Source organism: Danaus plexippus, assembly GCF_018135715.1.
Source record: "Danaus plexippus chromosome 29 unlocalized genomic scaffold, MEX_DaPlex mxdp_36, whole genome shotgun sequence".
In the NCBI taxonomy this organism is placed as follows: domain Eukaryota; kingdom Metazoa; phylum Arthropoda; class Insecta; order Lepidoptera; family Nymphalidae; genus Danaus; species Danaus plexippus.
In genome coordinates this window covers 123,195-141,246 of record NW_026869857.1, presented here as the reverse complement: position 1 = coordinate 141,246, position 18,052 = coordinate 123,195, and the positions used below count along the sequence as shown (strand labels likewise).

The following is an 18,052-nucleotide window of genomic DNA, read 5'->3' as shown; positions in this document are numbered from 1 at the left end:
GCGTAAAAAGTTACGACCAACCTATTACTATTGAACTCGTAATACTTAGTGACTTTGTTGGCGTGGTGTTTGGGGATGTTGGTTTCCCAAGGAACCGTAAGCTCTATCACAACAACGCGCTTTAAAATTTTCGCGAATACATAAATATGTTGGGTCTGGACGATGACGCACGAATATCCTCGGGGATTTTGTATTGTTTTTCATACGTATCCATCATTATAGTCCAATCTGAAGCCGCTTCAATAATAGAGTAAGGCTAGACGTTGGATTTTGTAGTCCTGGTACCTTCTTTCACAAAACCCATTAATTTCTCGTTTGACGTTATTTCTAGAACCCTATCGTGACGACGCGCGTATCGACCGCTATCCAGGAGTACCTTACTGTGGTACTTCCTTCACAAACGTGTATCAATGCTAAAGTTATCCGACCTAACATGTTAAGTCCAACTTACATCATCCAACACATTATTCCTGTTAAACACAAAAAAAAAATACGACAATGTGACAAAAGCTTCTTCGACTTGTTGTTTGACCTCTGGACATCATTTGTTTTAATTTTTTATCTTTTACGACGATTGCTTTTAGTGTTAACATTTTTCCTTGTCGTTAAGCATTTTAGCAGCGTTTTACTAACGATGCGTCATAAATCATAAGGTATTATGCAAATTGCGAACGATCGCAGAAATCTCGTTTGATGGCTTCATATATGTAACCTCACACACTATATCGTTCAACATTTCTCACTCTTGTTGTAATCAATTACAAATGTTTTATTGTCAATGTACACTCGTAAGTTATAAATGCTGATAACGTCGAGAGGACCTTGAGGCGATCACATAAATTATTCAGCTTTGCGTTTCCCGCCCAGTGTTACACGGCCGACGGTTGTGACATCACATACTCATGGCGTCCAAAAATGTTATGGTTAGGTTCAGTGATGGGAGAAAATACCCACAGCTGGGTCTGGGCACTTGGAAGGTAAGGCTCTTGATTTATTGTATAACAAATATCAACATATAATATTTATATGAAAAAATAATAAAAAAAAATAATTAGATTTATTTTTATTATAGTACTAAGTAATTGTTTTATAAATTAATTTAATATTTAATGTATTTATATTTAAATTATTATAATATAGTAAAATATCACATAACTAATAGTCTGTACGATGTGTTATCTAAGTCTATTATATCTGATTTGTCAATTATTAAAACAAACAAATGTCAATTGTTGTGAATTAAATTAGTTTTCAAGATTCGTTAATAAAGTCGTAAGGTGTAATAAAATTATTTTATATATTAAACATGTTATCGCCCTTCGTGAAGTTTTCCAATGGGTTAACGTGTCCCATGATAGGGCTGGGTACTTGGAAGGCAAGTAAATATTCTTATATATACATATAAGATTATATATCATATGTGAACGGATTGTTTAATTTAACCTTTAACATTTAATTGTCTTCACATAAAATGTTTTCAAAATATTCGCATTATCTTCATTTTATATAAAGTTTTTTGATAAAAATGTATAAAAAATTAAGATATTCGTCTCGCGGTAATACTTGTCGGTTACAGTACTTAAGATAAGTTTAACTCAAAGTGCCGGCCGTAGTGTCGGGATTACCTTTATCTAAGTACATTTGATAATGTCAATTTTTGATAAACTTTTAAGTTTACATTTGACAGCCATTAATTAAATAACGTTCGGTGTACCGGTCCATCTTGAATCTAAATGTTCGGCGTTCATCCTGGTAATGTCCTTCAAAATGGCTGAAGAACGTAATAATAGCTTTGAAATACCCAAACATTAATATCACAAAATTAACGCGGGTGTCAACGTAATTAATAGCCATTTATATTTTTGCTATATACAGATATGGTCAGAGACATTAATTATAATCAGTTGTAAAAAATATATGTAAGGATTAAAATTAGTATGACTCGGATTTGGACGCTCGTTAGGAATGTTGCCTCATCAACAAAGTGGGAAATTATTTAAATGGGATTATTCACGGGTATCTGTGGAAGATTCCTCGTCTTTATCAATTTAAATCTTAATACTATACAAATAAAGATATAACAATCTTATATCCATAAACTAGAGTCGCTGAAACTTATTAGCTCAGTAGGCCGGTAGCTGAGAACATAATGAGAGCGGAATATGTCCCAAGTTGTATCCTATTATATCAGCTATCTGCGAGTGAGAGTTTCATCGACATTGGTTGCACCATTTAGCAGATTTGGCAGAGCAGATAGACAGAAGTGAATTAAAAAGAATTTTATATATAAATAAATATATATATATATATAATAATTTTATTATAAAAAATAGTATGAAAGGATACTTTAATATTATACTGAGATTTTCTGCTCTTCATCCCCTTTTATGGAATATTCTATTTCCCAATGATTTTCCTTACATTTATTGTATAGTAATATATTTGTGACCTACCGTTAGTCTGTCTGTTACCGAGTGATCGGATGTATGTATGTATGTATGGGGGCAAACTGTATCTCATGAACCCTGACACATATATTTACACATTCAGAGGTATTTTGGACCAGTACTTGTTGCTTGTATATGTGTACTATTTACATGTTCCTCATAGACATCGGCTTTTCTTGGCCTAATTTTTTTAAATTCATGCTCTGTTAATTATACTGTTTGCTATGAGTTTAAAAATAAAAATGTTATTCCTCCGTGTAAATTTCTATATGTTTAGAGGAATATGGCTCCCAAGTTTGTCTTTGTATGTGAGCTTCGATAGCTTAGTTAGCAGAGGGACTGGGTGTTGTTATTGGAGGAGTCGCGTGTCCGAATCCTGATTATTGGATTCATTGTTTTTAATAATTAATTCGGCTATGTACCTTTATATTACGTACGTTCACGATGCGCGCCACGAGTTCCCGAGGGGCGAAGTCCTAACGAGTGTTCTGTCTCCAGTCCAAACCTGGTGAAGTGAGTCAAGCGGTGAAAGATGCCATCGACATCGGCTACAGGCACATTGACTGCGCCTTCGTGTACGGCAACGAGAAGGAAGTGGGAGACGCCATCACAGAGAAGATTAAGGAGGGAGTTGTCAAGAGGTGAGGTCGGAGGCACAGGTGATATCCAAGTTGGTTTTAACAGTTTCATAGGAGAGGTAGCCCCAGGTGCTGGGTTGTGACCACTGGGGCTAGTGAATGGCCTTCTTCCTTCGTCCGTAAGAGTTGATATTCCTCAGTCAACTTTAGTACTGATATGAAGAAAATATTTCTCCAAAACCTTTTAAATGTACTCACGAGATTCCGATCGTGTCACATAAATCATAAAATTATTGGAATATTTTTTGGACATTTCTCCAAGACCTGAATAGGGTTATAAATATATTGTGCACTGGCACAATGTACTTATAACCCTGTCTTAAATATAGATATTGTAGAAGAGTTCAGCGCAGAGGCCGTATTGAAATTCTGGAAGCAAATATCTTTATTTCTAATGTAATTTGTTTCTACAGGGAGGAGCTGTTCATAACGTCCAAACTGTGGAACACCTTCCACCGCCCGGACCTGGTGCGAGGAGCGCTCATGAAGAGTCTCCAGAACCTGAACTTGGACTACTTGGATCTGTACCTCATACACTGGCCTCAAGCCTATAAGGTAAATACGAGCTCACAGAGGGAAGGGTCACGTTAATGTAATATTAAGAGGTTGTATCAGATCCTAGGAAAAGAAAAATTTTTGATTAATTCTGCTTTTTTAAAATACTCCTTGAATATCGATTTCCAGGAGGACGGAGAACTGTTTCCCGTGGACGAGAGCGGTAAGATCCAATTCTCTGATGTGGACTACGTGGACACCTGGAAGGCGTTGGAGCCGCTCCAGGCCGAGGGACTGATTCGGAGCCTCGGAGTGTCCAACTTCAATTCGCGCCAGCTGGACCGAGTGCTGGAGTCCGCCAGCATCAAGCCCGTCGTCAACCAGGTGGAATGCCACCCCTACTTAGTCCAGAAAAAGTTGAAGGAGTTCTGCGCGGCCCGAGGGGTGCTGCTCGCGGCCTACTCCCCGCTGGGCTCCCCGGACAGGCCCTGGGCCAAACCCGACGACCCACGGCTCCTGGACGACCCTCGACTGAAGGAAATAGCGGACAGGCTGGGCAGGACCGTGGCACAGGTGTTGATCAGGTGAGGGACGGTGCCGGTGGAGTCCGAGCTGAGTGAGTGGAACGCTATACGGGCAACTCAGGTGATTAATCCATGGAATTGATTTCGGCAGCTGAAGGTACGAGCGAGACGAGGTTTTTATGTTGGATAGCCGAGTTAGCCGAGTGGAAAACGGAACCCATTTCCAAAAAAACGCAGAGGTCGCTTCACTCAGCTCACTTCCTAGTTTAGTCCTAGTAGTTTGTTCCTCCTAGTCCCTTCAGTGTCGATCGGCCACAGTCACGAGCTCGTATGTTCCAGGTATCAGCTGGAGCGCGGCAACATCGTGCTGCCCAAGTCGGTGACTCGCTCCCGGATCGAGTCCAACTTCGCAGTGATGGACTTCCAGCTGTCCAAGGACGACCTGGAGCTGATTGACTCCTTCGACTGCAACGGACGCTTCGTGCCCATGACGGCGTGAGTTACTCACAAGAATTGATATGATCAAACAACGATATGCATAAATAATGTCGGAAAAAGTAGCTAAGCCTGCCATGACTCCCTGCCTTTATATACTGAGTGTTTCAAACCTCGTCCATGTTCCAGGTCTCTCGGCCACAAACACCATCCGTTTGAGAACGACGCCTTCTGAACGCGGCCCGGCCTGGTATTGAACTCATTGTACACAGATTATACCCATGTTAAATATTTGTCGTTTTATTCATTAAATCCTTTTTTCCTGAACCTTATTACAAAGCGGGTCATATTAATGACTAAACCGCGTTATACATTTTTAATTCAATATATTATATTCTCCGTCGCAAAGAAGGTTCGTGCTCTCTGATTGGTCTGTGTCCCTAGTAAACGTTTATACTACACACGGACAGTTGCAAGTTTTCTATACTGCCGTTGATAATGCCAAAATAGCCGAAACTGTTTCATGTCTTAATTTGAAGATACAAACTTACACGACACTGGCAGAATGTACTGTGCACGTCTCTGCACGGATGAAGGCCACATTAAAAAAAAAAAGATACAAACTGGACGTGACGAATAGTTTCAGAAGTTTAACGTAATATCGTAAAGCATTAAGTATATTATTAATGTTACCATAAAATGTAACATTATATAAATTAAAAACCATTAATAACTTGTCATTTAGAAGTGAATCTTGACAAATGTATATGATTTAACTTTAGTCGATTGGTTGTCTCAAATATGGCCGTCATCCCTGTGAAGACGTGACGGCATATTCAACTTGTGTCGTGTAGAATGGAGACTCGACCCGGGATTAACTTATAGCAGCTTGGACGGAAGACGCAATAAGGAATAATTGGTGGTAAATATAAAACAACACAAATTACGCTAAATGCAAACATAACACTTAAAGATGTAATACTTTTATTATAAAGGTTAAACAATGTTTACAAGTAAATACTACATATTGATTTTAATATATTTATAAATTTCCCTCAGCGACCGAACACCAACAACAAATTCAATATTTAAAGGACGACGGTCGACTCGATACGTCGGCACTTTCCCGCGCTGTCACATTCATGTCAGAAATGTCACAAAATGATTGTTGATAAAGTTAGTTTGTTAAAAAAAAGTTTTTATTAATATTAATAAACTATCCATCGCATATTCAATTATATATAATTTTTATTAAGTTATAACTGTATTTCGTTTATATGCGAATGAAACTTGTGTTCATGTAAGCTGAAGTCTAGACTTGATCGTTTTGCGATAAATTTGGTGATTCACAGATCACAGAAGACATTAATGTACACGACCGGGTAACAAATATTATAACACAAAAAAGGTCCTAATCGCTTCATGAGCGTAAATTTTCAGCCGAACACTTCCAACCTGAGAGCAATAGAGAAATAAAAACAAAAAATAGAGATGTGATTTCATTTAATCAGTACAAAACAATAGAAACTTTACAAACATCTCACAAACAAAACGCGAGTCCTTTCATAAAACCTTTATATTTATACAGTCCAGTGCGGGCCCGCCCTTGTACATCGGACCGGCGCCGCACACCGAGTGTGTAAGGAGCCTAGCTAAGTATTAGCCTTATTATTATTTCTAGAGGCCGATCTTCCTACGAGATATTAATTTACGAACATTTCTATAAAATCGTCTCGCATTTAATGCTGACGACCGCGACACGGACACGACACGACCGACGATTGTGATGAATAAATAAAATAAATACGCAGAGTCGACGAGGTCTATGTACAGGCGGCGTCGCGTCGCGTCCGTCACGCTCCCGACCGCGCACCACAGAGTCACATCACAATTGAGCCATCCTAACATCCCGCCTCCCCCCCCCGCCGGCGACGGCTGCGGCCACACCCGGGACACGAACACTCTAAATGCGGTCGTTACTTACATCGAACTAAGTTATTATGTATGTTGGCGCGGGCCGAGCGGCGCCGCTGACTCTCCCGGGAGCCGCGCCGGCCCGCGCCATGACTATTTGTTTATTTATCCATTTATACATTTATTCGTTTATTGTGATTTACATGAAGGGTTCCGTGACGCCGCCCGGCCCGCCCGGCGGCTCCGGCGGGTTCTGGTGTTGCAGGCGTTGCAAGTCACTCTCCCTTGAGCCGCCTGCTGAACTCCTCCTGCTGCAGCTCGCGCCACTCCTTCTTGGCCTTCATCCTCTTCAGCTGTCCGTCCCTGTAAAACGAGGTGTTAGCTGCGCCCCCGTCTAGTCTCCCGCCCGCCCTGTATTCATATCGTTCTCACCACATCAGGTCGACGAGTCCGCCCCGCCTGGCGATGGCGCCCTTCACCCTGTTGGCGAAGTCCACGGCCGTCTCGTTCTCCGCCCTGGTCATGGGCGGCAGGTACCACACGTCGCACACGATCGCCCACGAGCTCATCATGTTCAGCAGGTAGTGAAGCATGCCGTAGCGGGACGAGTTCCAGAACGCGTCGCCGAAGCGGGGGTCGTACCTGGAGGCAGGAGATCACGTCAGAGGCGGGGCGGGGCGCGAGGAGAGGGGGGGAGGAGGGACTCACTTGATGGCCACCGGGTAGATGGTGCCGCCGACCTCGAAGCTGCCCTTCTTGAACTGCATCACGGACGTGTTGTTGATGCACGTGCCCTCGGGGAAGATCAGGATGGGCGGGTTGTCCGGCACAGAGATGTGCTCCTTCAGCCTGGAATGAGACGCGTGGACCGTGAGCGCGGTGGGGGGACGCGGGGGAGGGGCCGGAGCGGTTCGTACCTCCTGGCGACTGCGTGTCTGTCCTTGACCTCGGACCTCTCGAACCATATGTGCGGCGAGGCCCGCGCCAGCGCTCGCTGCAGGATCCCCAGGAACCCGTCGTGCCGCTGACCGATCTGGACAACCAACATCGCGTTAGGACTTCCGGTCACCCGCGGAGGATCGCGACAGGAAGACTTACCGCGGCTCAGAGTGAACAGACAAACAGATAACTTCTCACAGAGAGCTTTAATATCGAGCGTGTCTCGAGGTCGGCTGCGCTCCGCCGAGTTCATGAATACATCAAGTGATCTAGATCAATCGTTACTAAAGCAAAGTAAGACATACTGACATCCCCGGCCTTCAGACGACACGCCCGCGACATACACACAGATAACATTCAAAGGCTTTGATGACGTCACATGTAGCACAGACAGTCATGCGAGAGAGAGAGAGAGAGAGAGAGAGAGAGAAGCAGAGGAGAGTAGAGGGGATAAGAGGTGAAGGAAGCAAGGTCCGCGGCTCACCAGCGAGTAGCGACTGTCACACATGAGCACCAGCACGTCGATGGGGCTGGTGTGGTTCGCCACGCAGATGCCGGAGCGAGGCCGCAGCTCCGGGCTGTGGTAGGTCACCACGGCGCTGATGCAGCGGGACAGGAAGTTGAAGCACATCAGGGACAGCGTACTGTTCACGCGCTGCTTCACCCGCCCGTCCGGCAGACAGCCCACGGCGGCGGTGCACGCCAACAGCCACCACACCTGGAGCACGCACATACACGAGCGGTGATGATGACCCAAGCGGACTCCACCTGGAAGACCTGCATATCCCCCTCTCAGAGCATACACTAACATTCCCGACCTATATCGTCACCCAAGCGGAATACATCTCCCCTTTGACCTGCGACACCTGCGTGATCTCCAAAAAACGTACACAGAGACGTCACAAACAAGTATCCCCGCAAACGTCCTCCCGGTGTCGTACCAGGGAGAAGCAGTCGTTGACGCTGAGCACGGCCACGTCGATGGGGCTGGTGTGGTTGGCCACACAGAACCCGTTGTGGCGCGGCCGGTGCCGGGTGTCGTGGAAGTTGGTGACGCAGGACACGCAGCGCACGAGGCTCCTCATCGCCATCTTGTAGGCGACCGCGCCCACGGCGGCCCGCGCCCGGCACCGCGGCAGGGCTCCGATGACGGACATGGAGGCTATGGTCGCTAGAACCTTCGGGAGGAACACATTGGAACGCGCGGGTCGACTCACCCAAAAACGACTTGTCAGTCCCGGCACAGCTTAGAGGAAACTTTTATTATCTGGTACGCACTAATATATCCGCCGGGCGCGACTCCGTCATAAGAACAACTAAGGACTCTCACCCCGATGATGAAGATGAGTATCCTGAGCGGCAGCAGGAACAGGTACCTCACCACGAAGCCCATCGCCCAGATGATGGTGAGGCGCCACGTCAGGAACTCGTACTGTCTAGAACATTACAACGCATCACACGCGTGGAATGTGATCCGAGAGCACACGAGGCGACCTCTGTGGGCGGCCTCACACCTGTCTGATATAAGCCGTAATAATTAACTTTGCCTTATGAGCTGTGACTCTTCTTAATATATATAAATTTAATTTGAACCGAACCTTTAAGTTCCCGAACGCACCCGAAGTGACGTTTTTTTGCGCGGCAAAGTATTTGTGGACGCGACTTAAAAGCGTCTTTGTAAATCAAAGGCAACTTATCCGGGGTGGGTTGCTTTAAAATGATAATTAGTTTGTTTTAGTTAAATTTTAAATGCGTATGTTTAGTAAGCGACCGCCAGCGCCATCTACACACAGCGACTTCACGATGAACAACTTACGCTCCGTTCCCGAAGACAAGGAGACGGAACTTAAATACATCACAAGTCGTAAATCAGCTCATGTGTCAGACACAGCGCGGAGGAGCTTCATGGAAGTCGACTCAGAGTCAACAGCAAATTGTGTCACCGGAGCCGTACAAATTTAGTTTTTCCGTATAGACCTGTTAGTCCTGGTGAGGAGGTTCCAGCTGCGCAGCTCCTCGGCCTCGAACACGGACGTGACCTGGTCCTCGATGATGGCCTCCACGCCCGCCTTCATCAGGTCCATACAGTGGTCCACGTGGAACTCCAGCTCGTTCTGGAATCGCAGCAAAGATACTTTATAATGACCAGGTCTTAAGGGTCCAAACGGCATGAAAACTATATAAATGTTCAATAATTTTGGACCCTGGAGTTATAGGACCTCTATTACCTCCGCTTTAAGGACCTTATATCCGTTGGAAATCCTCTCCTGGCTGTGACTCCTCTTGTAGTTCAGCTCCGGCGAGGGCCCTAGGATCTCCTGCCTCTCTATCACACTCATCTTGGTACCTGCATTGATTCATCGCAGATGAGTTTTGACGAGTTTAGGAGAAAAAATAAGGTATTCGTCATGTTTTGCATTTTTTTTATTCTGTTGGTATTGTTCCATGGTATATAGCTCACTTCTATACTTTACTCACATAAATATTATCAGATTTCAAAGAAAACAAATAAAATGTCACGAATTGCAGCTATTAAAATACTAGAACAATGTGTCCCTCACCGTTGACTCCATTCTCCTTGACGAGGGCGGAAGGCGGTTTCTCATCCCCGGCCCCTGGATGATCCTCCTCATCAGAACTATCTGACCTCTGTAACTTTTTCGCCACCTCGATGTGCTGTCTTCCATACTAGATTGAAAATACATCATAGTTATCTTATAATATATATCTTTTTGTATGTTAAGATAAAAAAAAAGTTATTTTTACATATAACCTAGTAATAAAATTGATAGGACTCAGTATATGACTTTGATAGGTAACAACTAAGGTTCAAATACAGAATTTGTTTGTTTTAAAGTCGGTTAATAAACTTTAGAACCAGTCTTGGAGTTGATAACGACATATCTGTTTAAATAAACAGACGGTAAGAGCATATTTAGGGCACACACATTTAATTTGAACCGAACCTTCAAATTCCCGAACGCACCCGAAGTGACGTCACAGCGATGACATTTGGTTTGCTCACTTTTAGGCGGGAAAATGTGTGACAACGTGATTCGTGAGTGTTTGTAAATTGAATTTAAGTTATTTTAAGTGTTTTGTTTTTAGATAATAGTAAGTAAAAACGCTTTAAGACAAGTTTGGTTAACTTAACGTTTGATTTGTTATTTAAAAGTAGTTGCTTTATAAGGCAACTATAGTTTTTAATAATTTCTTTATATATATCTGATTGTATTTTTATATATATTTATAATACAATCAGATTACGTGTATAGATTCGAGCAGGTTGAACGCATTAATGACATTGTTCTTATCAGACGCGATAACATTATTTTTAAAGTTCCGCAGGAAAATATTAGATACGGAACCATACGAGTGAGCGTGTCTGTCCGTCTGTGTTAGATTATATCTCGTGGACCACGACACTCAGACGTACACAGATATTGTATCCCATTACTACAATACGAACACTAAAAACCTTTTCTTGAAACCGTCTCGCGCTTGACCGTATTTTTTTTTAATCACTGCAAGTATTAAATAAATCCCGTGGGGTGGAGCATAATCTGCTGATGATAGAAGGATTACGATTTGATTTATCAGACATCAGGTCGTGTTGTACAGGTCGGCGGAGTGTATCTGATAGAAATCTGAACACAGCAACATTGCTATCTAGAATCGAACCCGCTGTTACCGAACACAACAACCGTCTCACCGTCGTCGGTTAAACAATGTAATTAGCCGATAATCATCGTTGTTTTCGTTCGTTTAAATATTTTTCAATAACCTATCTATACTTTAAACGCCAATGATAAGTGATTGATAACATTTCATTATATTTTGATTTAATTTCTTATATAATCTAAAAGAATTATAACTCATAAACTAATATGGTAACGACGGGACTTGACGCCACCGGCCCGGGGATGTAGTCCCGGTTGACTTTGTCGACTGAGCTATCACATATCACGAAAATTACATCGTTTTCTTCATCACGTTAAAACTAAACAGATTTTCATGAAACTTTACATTTATATAGTTTAGAAATTAGATATCGTGTCACGTGTTCTTGTAGTTCCTAACTATTGTTGAGGATTATTATATGATGACGTCACACCTCATCGGATCATCAATCTATCTGAATTTAGGAACGTCATCGAAATGGTCACGTCCGGGGAGCGTGGCACGAGCGTCGCCACAAGGTTTTAGTTAAACTTTGCTCTGTGATAAATAATGTTCCGACTTCGCCTAACCTTCAGCGACACTCCATATAACAGGAGATAATACGCAACACTCGCGCGTTGACGACAAAATCGATTCGTAACATGAAAACTGTCTCGATGACGGAGTTGTTTCAAAAACTTCCAGTGTCTGCGATGTTTACAAACATAGCTAATTAATAAGATTTTCCTCGTCAATACTGTGTGTTTATGTTTGTCTTGTCCCCGTTGCTCTTTCGACCTATCTCCGTAACTATCGAGATTATACCGATTAGAGTGCGCTAAATATTTTTCTTATAAGCGATCTACAAGTTTAATTTAAGGTGAGGTTAGCTAAGGAATAACCAAATAAATTTTAAGTTATTTCTGAATATTTTTTTTAATAATGTTATCCCAATCATTGCAGTGATAATAGTACACGTGTTTATGTCCTATATTTTTGAGTATATTTCACTCGACTTCATAGACTGAAAAAACTAAGTTTTATTTTTTAAAACTTGTAGTATCGAGTAAATGTCTTTTTTTTCTACAATTTGTTTCGAAAATATTCATTTAATTCGGAGGTCAATGACCGGGGTAGTGTTTAAAATTTAAAAACTGATCGTCGACTTGTCTTTTAGGGTTTCGGACCCTGTATCCTTAGTATGAGTGCAAACTGAATACAGACAGTAATACACTAACAATGAAACTTCAAGTAAAAAATAGATGTTTTAATGAAAACAGTCTCAAACAAATTTCTATTTAAGATATTTTTTTAGTTTGTTTTGTAAATACATCTCTTAATCTTAAAACGGGTTCTATAGTCAAGCTTACAACCGTACAACGTTTAAACCGACAGTATTCAGTGAGATGGACTTTATTATTAAAGTTACCGAGAATCGAAAATCTCGGATATTACGCAAAAATCCTTTATTAAATCCTTTTTTAAATAAATTAATTTTTAAATATCATTAACATTTAAATTAAATTACTAATAATTGTGTAAAAATAGTTTATGTTTTGAAGTGACTTTGTTAGATTTAAACAGATTAAAATTAAATTAATTATACGGGTTATGAAGTATTTGACAAAAGTATTGAGCATGCGAGGGAACAGATCAGTTCCTCGGGCACTGAGCGCCTCCCCGTGACGTCTCAGTGCAGAACACACAGACGACATCACACACAAATATAGAACCCGCTTTAGAATCGACTTCGACCTTTGACATTTGACCTTTCACATTAAACAAATTAAAATTCGTATATTCTAATAAAAAAAATATTATTAAATTCATAGACAAAACAAAAATAAAATCACAGTTCTCGTAACATTCTTTGACAGCACCAGTTCAGCCCGGTGCCTTCGTTTAAGTAACTTTATAGACTGTCCTGTCTGGGCGCTTCAATTTGATCTTTACATCTAATATTTTCCTTTTAAATAAATATAACACACTGAGACTGAAACACTTAGTACTAATATCATCATCACCAGCCTGTCGGAGCCCACCGCTGAAAGGCCTCTTCTCGCATGGAGAAGGTTAGAGCATTAATCACCACGCTCGCTCCAAGCGGATAGGCGATTTCAAACTTATGATTTGAAATTATAAGTCCAGGTTTCCTTATGATGTTTTCCTTCGCCGTCTGTGAGCGGTGTCTGAATATGTGACTGATATCCAAAGCTACAAACAGACATACGCCAATCTTCATATATACATATACTATTGAATGAAACACGCATAACGCGTATGTAGAGGGGAGTCCATCTGATAGTCACATCAGGGAGCTGCTGTGCCAAGATCTGGAAGACGTCTTCCATCAACTTAGACACCATTTCGTGACACTACACCTTGTTAAGGCGGTGGAGCTTAGCTGTGGTGGAGTTACAGCAGCTCGGACATGGACCCCCTCGACCGGGGATGTACCACCCTCTCACAGAAGATCGGCGGAAGTAGTCTTTAATGGCTACGTTTCGTCTCATGAGTGAGAGAGACGGTCGCCCTTTCCTCTCTCCCACTATCAAGGTCGGCGATCATCCGCAACATCCCTTATGTTGGTTGTCCATGGAAGATGACTACCTTCCATCAGGCAGACCGCCAGCTGTTGGACTCCTTGGTTAAAAATCCCCTACATCTGTACTAATGAAAAACTATAAACCGTTCAGTGTCAGCATCGACACTGACCGTGTAACATGTAAATGCATCCTTTGTCTCATCTCTGCCACAAACACTTTGTTGTAACAAAGTCACACGCTCACTGATTGTGTGTCGAGGCTCCCTTGCCCTGTCCGTGTCCGCGTCGCTTGTTCATATAAAGTGTTTTTATTTACTCTAACTAATAATTCAAAAGTATTGAGGTACCGCCACGGTGTGAGTGTCCGTCAGCTGGCCCTGCTATTTATCATCTATTACACCTCGGCATGCCATGTGCATCTTTCTTACACAATTCTATATATATAATATTTTTAGCGGCAACTTTGTCCACATCAGTATGAGACAATACATGTTAAGAAACAGTATCACTTAGTCGGTGATGTCTCAACTTGTCAACGGAGCAACTCAAACTATGTTTTGACCAACCTCAAAAAAAGGAAGTTCCCAATTTAATACAATATTACTCCATCAATTAAGAGCATTTTATTTTTAATGAAGAGGGCATCCTTTTAAAATAATTCTGTTGTAACCAGGTGTGGTCTGATGAAGGGATTAAGAAGTAAAATAAAAAAATGACAAACCTTATCACTAAAGTTTTTCAATATGCAGACAAAACCACAGGCGACAGCTAGTATATAATAATATTCATATTCTTATATATATAAGCTTATTCACATTTTGTCCAGTCCAAAGTACATTCATTGTTATTATTCTGTATGCATGTGCGTCCGTCTGCTGCACTATCTACTGAACACAATCATCAAACCTAACATTATCTGTTTATCTTCATTAATATATAATTTCTAAATCTATCCTGATGCATTAAAAATTAATCCCAAGTATCAATTTACCTACATACTATCAGTATGCATGTTAAACAGAGTATTGTGACACCACAGTCTCCTTAACCCTGAATTAAACTCATCGTAATAAATTTGAAAATTCAATGTATCATAAATATTTTACTTATTTTTTTTGATATTATTAATGAATTATTCTTGTCTCCTTATAATATATTCTTTCAAGTCTTTGCATTTATAAAACGTAGTTTCCGAAATGTCGTACCTTTGTTCTGTAATGATTACGAGATGTAGTTGACATAAAACAGTAAAATTAATTTATTTCAAAACATTCTGCGACGCCGATATTATCTTCATAAATATAAAGCAATCAGTAATTCAAGAATGTTTCATAAATTTGGAATTCCGAAGGTTATATATGAAGGCATCTTATACAACGACGTATTTACTATCAGGAGAACTTTGATCAATGAACCAGCGACTAGCAACCGATTTTTGCTCACGCACATATAAATTTGTTTGATAAACAATGAATGTAAACAATTCCGTATACAAAACCAGCCGAGACCTCGCTGGCCGTCATCTTCACATGATAATTAACAATAATGGACTCACCTCGAACAATTTCAGCAATATATTGACGTAAAGACGTCTCACGCCGAGAGATTTGCCGATGGAAGCCAGGAAGATCACACAGAGAATCAACAGCAGAACCGGCGTGTAGAGGATAGACACCGCCACGGACACGAACGAGGCCATCACTGCCATATTTAGTACTGACGGAGCAGCGGGCACTGATTGTATGAAACGAGGGACAGGGCTTGACTAACATTTGATGAATGACTCGAACCAAAATGGCTGTGACGTCACGACCTGACGGCTCACAGTCAAAGTCACAAAGACAGCTGATGGCTGATAGGAACATCACTCGCGGCTAGGATAATTTGGACTTTAACTTTTATTATATTAAAATATAGCGAATATGTTATCGTTATAGATAAATAAATAAAACGAGTGCCAGGAATTTATGACGCAGTTTTATAGTTTTCATGAAGTTAAAATTTTGAATAAATACATTTTATTTATAAATTTATAATATTATAATAATATTAATTAAATTAATTTAGTATTAGTTTCAATTAATTAAAAAAATAATTATAGTTGGCAACACTTTTATTTTTCTACATAAATTATTTTTCACACTGCCAACCCCACAATATAACCTCCGCTGGATCTTATTATTCTAGAATTTATTGAAAATTCTTTTTAGATTTTAATATCCTATAAATCGATCAAAATGGCTGATCTCCCTTACGGACCGCCAGTGCGAGTGTCTCCGTTGATCAGGGTGAGCTCTTCCTATATATTCTATAGAAATAATAATTATGTAACAGTGTTTAAAATTCATTCCATTTTCAAAAATTTATACTTTTTAAAAATATAAAATCTCCTTGGAGTCTTAATATTTGGCCGTGTTAACTTTTTCTTAATAATTATCTTTGTTTAAACATTTTCCTCTGAAGTAATAACTTGTGATGATGAGGGAGCTACTATGAGATATTTCTAAGAAACAGTCCTGTCTTAAATAATAGTAATTACATAATATTTTTAACGATTTAAACTACATGTCCCCTCGTTTCGAGTTTATTATGTGACAATGGTATCCAGAACAATTTTACTCTGCATGTATTTTCTATGATTTGATATATATGAGACTTTGGGTTATAAAACAACAAACATATCAACCATATTAGTTAATAGCTGGTTTATATTTTACTAACATTACTAACATATATATATATATATATATATATATATATATAAAATTTAATCTTCAAATTCTAGAGAAGTGTCTCTAACAAGGAAAAATGTCTCCCTAAACAAATTCCTCAATACGAGTGGAGTCTAACCAGAGACTCTGCAGTTTTCATTCTCTCAATTGAGTTTAATATAAAGTTTTAAATTATAATACACATTTTAGTTTGGCCGCTGGTCATTCCTCGGTCTGGGAGTGGCTTATGGAGCCTTCCACCAGAACAGGCTATCTAAGAAGGAGGCTAAGCTTCGTGAAATCGAGGCTAAGGAGAAAGTCATCAAGGATGCGAAGCTGAAGGAAGAGAGGCAACGGGCTGCGGCGGGTTAGTGACTATTGAGATGATAAAAAATATGACAACAGACTTAATTATTCTAATACTTACTGTGTGACTTGTCATGATTTTCATAACAAAACAATCATCAGGATAGTTACATAGAAATGATGGGCTCTAAAATTTGATTAATATATAATGTTGAAAAAACAAGTTAAATTTAATCTCGACACTGTCAGTGTGGTTACAAGTTGGTTCAAGAATGTCTCCCACGACGTTCAGCGTTACTCAGTTTATGTCATGAGAGACTCGCATATCTATTCCTCGTACCAATATTTGTCAAGTGTAACATTGAACTTAAATCGTAAATTATTTAACTAATATAAAGTATTGTTAGTCTCAGTGTTAAGAACATATTCGGTGACATCACTTACCCTTATTATTAGTTCGCAACATCAAAATAAACACAATTAATAAGTTTCCGACTTCATTACGCCGATCTTCCTTCCGCGAGCTTAGTTTGTATTTAACACACATTTCTCGATGCGAACAATAAAATCGTTTTTCCTTTTTTCAGAGGAATTGAAAAACTTGGAGGCGATGATGGCGACGAAGTAGAGGAAATTGATAAATATTAAGTTAATATTACAGTGTATAACATGCCGCCATTTGTGTTAAGAAATTAAGTTTTTTAATGTCAAAAATTGGCGCGAATTCCATCGTTAAATTATGAAATAGATAAATAAATATGGTGTTGTCTATTATTTGATGTGCCCTTTATACATTCATTTGACTTGGTTTTATAAATCGACACTTATATTGTAATATTTAAGTAAATGAAGAAGTTTGAAACACAGCTGTATATTGCTATAACAAAATACATATATAGTATATACATAAGAAAAATCAACACAGAGAATATTGTGTGTAATAAAGATCTGGAAACAAATAATTACTATTATACGTAAAAAAGAAACTTTAAAAAACGCGTGTGAACAGAGGTGTTAGGTTTTAAAATATATTTCAATTATTATAACTGCCATCTGTTGGCCCAATGGCAAATAACTTAGTTGGAAATATTAGAAAACTATCATACAACTTAACCAACAGATGGCAAGAATTGAAGAAGAGTATTTGTATATCTATCTACTCTATGGTGTCGACAATATTTCTTCAAATCATACATTTGAAGCTTTTGTAAATTACATTAAACGTTATATGGATATTTTTTTAAATGGTTTAAAAACTAATTTACAGATACTGATGTAGGTTTGAAAACAAAGTAATTAATTTTGATAACACTTAGTACGGTATTTATGTAATAGCTTTCCAATATACGGTTTAGGATTGAATTTTTTTTAAATGTGCAAAATGGTTATAGTATGTTATCCTTAAGGTATAGACATATGTCACCGCGGACTTTTCTGA

At 39.9% G+C, this 18,052-nt stretch overlaps 3 protein-coding genes across 7 annotated transcripts; 2 read left to right on the top strand and 1 right to left on the bottom strand.

Annotated features, from left to right (window-relative positions):
* The first annotated feature begins 787 nt into the window (after positions 1-787).
* On the top strand, positions 788-4,830 carry LOC116776921 (aldo-keto reductase family 1 member B1-like). Of its 2 annotated transcripts, none has more exons than XM_032670224.2 (6): positions 788-977; positions 2,946-3,088; positions 3,499-3,640; positions 3,770-4,164; positions 4,444-4,599; positions 4,729-4,830. In XM_032670224.2, the coding sequence occupies exons 1-6, from the start codon at positions 903-905 to the stop codon at positions 4,772-4,774; spliced, it is 957 nt and encodes a 318-aa protein (XP_032526115.2). In that variant the 5' UTR covers positions 788-902; the 3' UTR covers positions 4,775-4,830. The 2 variants fall into 2 exon arrangements, with proteins under 2 accessions (XP_032526115.2, XP_032526116.2); XM_032670225.2 differs by lacking the exon at positions 788-977 and adding an exon at positions 1,211-1,375.
* A 1,195-nt stretch (positions 4,831-6,025) lies between these two features.
* Positions 6,026-15,401, bottom strand: LOC116776872 (glycerol-3-phosphate acyltransferase 3). 4 transcript variants are annotated; one of them, XM_061528946.1, is made up of 11 exons: positions 15,153-15,401; positions 9,954-10,080; positions 9,621-9,739; positions 9,370-9,506; positions 8,723-8,828; positions 8,334-8,570; positions 7,877-8,110; positions 7,371-7,486; positions 7,162-7,302; positions 6,886-7,095; positions 6,026-6,816 (listed from the first exon to the last, which is right to left on the bottom strand). In XM_061528946.1, exons 1-11 carry the CDS (start codon positions 15,303-15,305, stop codon positions 6,729-6,731), a joined length of 1,668 nt encoding a protein of 555 aa, XP_061384930.1. In that variant the 5' UTR covers positions 15,306-15,401; the 3' UTR covers positions 6,026-6,728. The 4 variants fall into 4 exon arrangements, with proteins under 4 accessions (XP_061384930.1, XP_061384929.1, XP_061384927.1 ...); XM_061528945.1 differs by lacking the exon at positions 7,877-8,110 and having other exon boundaries at positions 9,636-9,739; positions 15,153-15,400; XM_061528943.1 differs by lacking the exon at positions 7,877-8,110 and having other exon boundaries at positions 15,153-15,398.
* A 322-nt stretch (positions 15,402-15,723) lies between these two features.
* LOC116777026 (ATP synthase subunit e, mitochondrial) lies at positions 15,724-17,376 on the top strand. The gene is made up of 3 exons (XM_032670360.2): positions 15,724-15,885; positions 16,519-16,675; positions 17,202-17,376. Exons 1-3 carry the CDS (start codon positions 15,835-15,837, stop codon positions 17,240-17,242), a joined length of 249 nt encoding a protein of 82 aa, XP_032526251.2. The 5' UTR covers positions 15,724-15,834; the 3' UTR covers positions 17,243-17,376.
* The last annotated feature ends 676 nt before the right edge of the window (positions 17,377-18,052 follow it).

What these genes read in the sequence shown, in the direction of transcription:
- LOC116776921 (XM_032670224.2), top strand. Translation starts at nt 903, where the DNA reads ATGGCGTCCAAAAATGTTATGGTTAGGTTCAGTGATGGGAGAAAATAC. An exon ending in ACTGGCCTCAAGCCTATAAG is followed by an intron (nt 3,641 to 3,769) that starts GTAAATACGAGC and finishes ATCGATTTCCAG; the next exon opens with GAGGACGGAGAACTGTTTCC. An exon ending in GTGGCACAGGTGTTGATCAG is followed by an intron (nt 4,165 to 4,443) that starts GTGAGGGACGGT and finishes CGTATGTTCCAG; the next exon opens with GTATCAGCTGGAGCGCGGCA.
- LOC116776872 (XM_061528946.1), bottom strand. Translation starts at nt 15,305, where the DNA reads ATGGCAGTGATGGCCTCGTTCGTGTCCGTGGCGGTGTCTATCCTCTAC. An exon ending in TATTGCTGAAATTGTTCGAG is followed by an intron (nt 10,081 to 15,152) that starts GTGAGTCCATTA and finishes TTTTCAATCTAG; the next exon opens with TATGGAAGACAGCACATCGA. An exon ending in ATAAGGTCCTTAAAGCGGAG is followed by an intron (nt 9,507 to 9,620) that starts GTAATAGAGGTC and finishes CTGCGATTCCAG; the next exon opens with AACGAGCTGGAGTTCCACGT.
- LOC116777026 (XM_032670360.2), top strand. Translation starts at nt 15,835, where the DNA reads ATGGCTGATCTCCCTTACGGACCGCCAGTGCGAGTGTCTCCGTTGATC. An exon ending in GAGTGTCTCCGTTGATCAGG is followed by an intron (nt 15,886 to 16,518) that starts GTGAGCTCTTCC and finishes TACACATTTTAG; the next exon opens with TTTGGCCGCTGGTCATTCCT. An exon ending in GAGGCAACGGGCTGCGGCGG is followed by an intron (nt 16,676 to 17,201) that starts GTTAGTGACTAT and finishes TCCTTTTTTCAG; the next exon opens with AGGAATTGAAAAACTTGGAG.